At 42.6% G+C, this 4,585-nt stretch overlaps 1 protein-coding gene across 1 annotated transcript; it reads left to right on the forward strand.

The window, feature by feature from the left end:
• Positions 1-4,013, forward strand: LOC148553286 (uncharacterized). Its single transcript, XM_088494807.1, has 2 exons — positions 1-816; positions 3,573-4,013. Exons 1-2 carry the CDS (start codon positions 1-3, stop codon positions 4,011-4,013), a joined length of 1,257 nt encoding a protein of 418 aa, XP_088350933.1.
• The last annotated feature ends 572 nt before the right edge of the window (positions 4,014-4,585 follow it).

Here is a 4,585-nt window from a genome sequence, read left to right on the forward strand (position 1 = left end):
ATGGAGCCACCTTCTACTTCCACTCCTCAAGCCTCAAACTCTAGTGCCATACCTTCTCAACCTCTACCCAACCCCAAGGGTGGCATCAATGCCGTCACCTTGAGGTCCGGAACTCAATTGAAAGAGAGGGACTCAAAGGCACCTAGCCCATTGATAGTTGCTCAAGAGGAAGATGGAGTTGAGATAGAAGAAATTGAGGAGGAGGAGGAAGCACATGTGATAGTTGAAGATGAAGACCCTCAACCAAGGAGTGAAGCCCCTAGAAAGGAGCAAGTCTTAGAGGAAGTGGCTCAACCAATCCCATTTCCCATATTGGCAAGAAAGGCTAAGAAGCGTATAGAACTTGACCCAAAAATGGTAGAGATGTTCAAGAAAGTGGAGGTCACTATCCCCCTCTTTGATGTTATACTTCAAGTGCCTAAATATGCGAAATTTCTTAAAGACTTGTGTATGAACAAAGATAGAATTCATGAGTTGGAAACCATTCCATTGGGGAGTTTCATTTCGGCTTTAATGGGGGCCATTCCGGAAAAGTGTGTTGATCCGGGTCCTTGCTTAGTCTCTTGTGTCATTGATGGAGTTCAATTTATTGATTGTATGTGTGACCTTAGAGCATGCGTTAACATTATGCCTCTTTCCGTTTATCATCTATTGAAGCTCCCACCGTTGAAGCGGTCGGTGGCTAGGTTTGTCTTGGCGGACAAGAGCATAATAACGATGACGGGTATTGTAGAAGATGTGTTAGTCAACATCAAGGGTTTGATATTTCCAACTGATTTCCATATTATTGAGATGCCACCAAGTGAATCCGAAAGGGCATCATCTATCCTACTTAGGAGGCCATTTTTGAGGACCTCTAGATTCAAGTTGGATGCCCATTCGGGAACCTACTCATTTGAGATAGATGGGAGAGTTGTAAGTTTTAGCCTAGGAGAAGCAATGAGGCACCCACCGGAGAACCATTCCATATTCTGGTGTGATCTAATTGACAACATTGTGGCCGAAGTGCATTATGCAAAGCTAGAAGAAAAACATATGGTTGAAGAAGATAGTGAAGATCCAAGTGAAGAAGTTCAAGTGACAAGCCAAGAGCAAAAGCTAGAATTGAAGCCACTACCACCCCACCTAAAGTATTCATATCTTGATGAAGCCCACAAGTTCCCAGTGATCATAGCAAGGGAACTAAATCCACAACAAGAAGAGAAGTTGCTATGTATTTTGAGGAAGAACAAAAGGGCAATAGGGTGGAGTTTGGCGGATCTAGTGGGGATAAGTCCCCAAGTGTGTGAGCACCAGATCTTTTTAGAAGAAGAAGCTAGACCCGTGAGACAACCTCAAAGCCGCTTGAATCCTGCCATTTTGGAGGTTGTTAAGAAAGAGGTAACACGGTTACTTGAGGCAGACATCATCTACCCCATTTCGGATAGTGAATGGGTGAGTCCCGTTCAAGTTGTGCCAAAAAAGTCTGGGGTAACCACAATAAAAAATGAAAGCGGGGAGCTCATAGCAACACGAGTGCAAAACTCTTGGCGAGTATGTATAGACTACCGAAGGTTGAACTCGGCCACTAGAAAAGATCACTTTCCACTTCCGTTTATCGATCAAATGCTCGATCGATTATCAGGTAAATCCCATTATTGCTTTCTAGATGGCTATTCGGGGTACTTCCAAATACACATTACTCTAGAGGACCAAGAGAAAACAACATTTACTTGCCCTTTTGGAACTTATGCCTACGAGTGTATGCCATTCGGCTTATGCAATACAATGGCAACTTTCCAAAGGTGCATGATGAGCATATTTGTGGATTTTCTAGAGTAATGCATGGAGGTAATCATGGATGACTTCACGGTATATGGTGATTCTTTTGATCATTGCTTGGATAGCCTTGAAAAAGTTTTGGAAAGATGTACTAAAACCAACCTTGTCTTAAATTTGAGAAGTGTCATTTCATGGTCAAGCAAGGCATTGTTTTAGGATATATTATTTCCAAAGATGGTATTTCCGTAGATCCAGCAAAGATTAATGTTATATCTAGCTTGCCTTACCCATCATCCAAGAGGGAAGTCCGTTCTTTCCTTGGACATGCAGGATTTTATCGAAGATTCATAAAGGACTTTAGTAAGGTAGCATTGCATCTATCAAGGTTGTTGCAAAAGGATATTGAGTTTGATTTAAGCAAGGAATGCATGGAGGCTTTTGACAAGCTCAAGGTAGCATTGACCCAAGCTCCCATTGTGCGAGGGCCGGATTGGAGTCGGCTATTCGAAATAATGTGTGATGCCTCAAATTTTGCCGTCGGAGCCGCGTTAACACAACACGAGGGTAAGAATCCATATGTCATAGCCTATACATCAAAAACACTAGATGGAGCCCAATCCAACTACACTACCACCGAAAAAGAACTTTTGGCCATTGTCTTTGCCTTGGACAAGTTCCGAGCATATCTACTTGGTTCAAAGGTGGTAGTGCACTCGGATCATGCAGCGTTAAAGTATTTTTTGGCTAAGAAAGAATCCAAACCGAGATTGATTAGATGGGTTTTATTGTTGCAAGAATTTGACTTGGAAATTAAGGATAGGAGTGGTACGCAAAACCTAGTGGCGGACCACTTAAGTCACCTTGAACACACAAAAGGCAATACCACTCCTATTAATGATTCTTTTTCCTTTGAGGGCTTGTATGCAATCTCGAAAACCATTCCTTGGTATGCACCAATTGCCAATTACTTAGTATCTCGCTCCTTCCCTCCTAATCTCTCCAAACTTCAAAGGGATAAGTTAAAAAGCGAATCCAAATACTATGTGTGGGATGACCCAAACCTTTGGAGATGTGGGGCAGATTAAGTAATTCAGAGGTGAATTCCACAAACTGAATCCCACTTAATCTTGGAAGCTTGCCACTCCTCCGAAGGAGGAGGCCATTTTGGACCTCAAATAATGGCAAGAAAAATCCTAGATTATGGATTTTGGTGGCCAACTCTTTTTAAGGATTCTTCACATTTTTGTAAATATTGTTCTCAATGCATTAGATTTGGTTTTATTGGCCAAGAAGGATGAAATCCCCCAACAAACCATGCTATTTTGTGAGATTTTTTATGTGTGGGGAATCGACTTCATGGGGCCATTCCCAAATTCTAATGGTTTTCTCTACATTCTACTTGTCGTTGATTATGTGTCCAAATGGGTGGAAGCGATACCCACCCAGACAGATGATGCTAATGTGGTTCTTTCTTTTGTGAGATACAATATCATTTGTAGATTTGGGTCGCCATGAGCAATCGTGAGCGACCAAGTTTCACATTTTTGCAATAAGAGAATGGAAGGGCTAATGAGGAATATAGAATCATGCATAAAGTAACCACGGCCTACCACCCACAAACAAATGACCAAGCCGAGGTTTCCAATCGGGAGATTAAACGCATCTTGGAGCGGATTGTGAAACCCAATAGGAAAGATTGGAGTACTAAGCTCACCGATGCATTATGGGCCTACCGAACGGCATACAAAATCCCAATTAGCATTAGTCCCTTTCGGTTGGTATATGGCAAATCTTGCCACTTATCGGTGGAGATCGAGCACAAGGCATATTGGGCCATCAAGGAATGCAATCATAGTTTGGGTGGAGCCGGAGTTGAGAGGAAGCTACAACTAGCGGAGTTGGAATGTTTGAGGCTTGGAGCTTATGAGAACTTTAGACTTTACAAGGAGAAAATGAAAGCCGTGCATGATAGGAAAATAAGAGGTAAAGAATTTAAAGCCGGTGATCTAGTCCTTCTTTATAATTCTAGATTGATATTGTTGCCTGGAAAACTAAGGTCGAAATGGGAAGGCCCGTATCAAGTGGTGAAAGCGGAACCCTATAGGGTTTACCATTTGCACCATCCCTCAAGTTCGGATATCTTCAAGGTCAATGGGCACTGTCTCAAGTTATATCATGCTGAGCAAATGAAGAGCAACAAAGAGATTGAGGTATTCCTTTTGGAAGATGCACCTCTTGGCAAAGAGCAATGAGCTAGTGGAAGTCCAATTAAGGACATTAAACAAAAGTGCTAGTGGGAGACACCCCACCATGGTGAGATCTACCCTTTTTACCCTTTTGTATATAGTTCTTAAACTCTTGATTGTTTTGTGATTGCCTAGCTATAGTCTTATTTGATTAGTGTTAATTGTGAATCCCTTGGATAATTTGTTCATGAAGACTTGCATTGATTTTCTCAATGAATAAATTGATTTTGTGGTAGAAGAACACCCCTTCTTTAGGTTTTGCATTGAGTTTTAGGTGTTTTTGACCTTTTTGGCTTGTTTGGCCATTACATTCATGATAATTAGGCATTCTTCATGTTCCTGAAAAAAAAAGTGGGGGGGGGGGAGGGGGCGCGTGCGCGCACGCGCCCATGAGCCTTCGCAGCTCTTGGTTAATTTTCCAGAGAGTTGTGCAAATTCTGGACCAGTTTTGAGCCCTGGGCATAACCACTATCATGCGTGCACGCACTATGCACATACGCGTCCATGGCCACTCGCACAAAAGCACGCATACGCGCACTAGCCGCGTCCGCGCCGTTACTGCGATTTGCAATCCTGGG

Source organism: Arachis ipaensis, chromosome B7, assembly GCF_059453495.1.
Source record: "Arachis ipaensis isolate K30076 ecotype BB chromosome B7, ASM5945349v1, whole genome shotgun sequence".
Lineage (NCBI taxonomy): Eukaryota > Viridiplantae > Streptophyta > Magnoliopsida > Fabales > Fabaceae > Arachis > Arachis ipaensis.

Bases quoted from the DNA above. Each gene is read 5' to 3' on its own strand.
- LOC148553286 (XM_088494807.1), top strand. From the start codon at position 1: ATGGAGCCACCTTCTACTTCCACTCCTCAAGCCTCAAACTCTAGTGCC. The intron at 817-3,572 runs GCATCATCTATC...TTATCGGTGGAG, and splicing joins CACCAAGTGAATCCGAAAGG to ATCGAGCACAAGGCATATTG.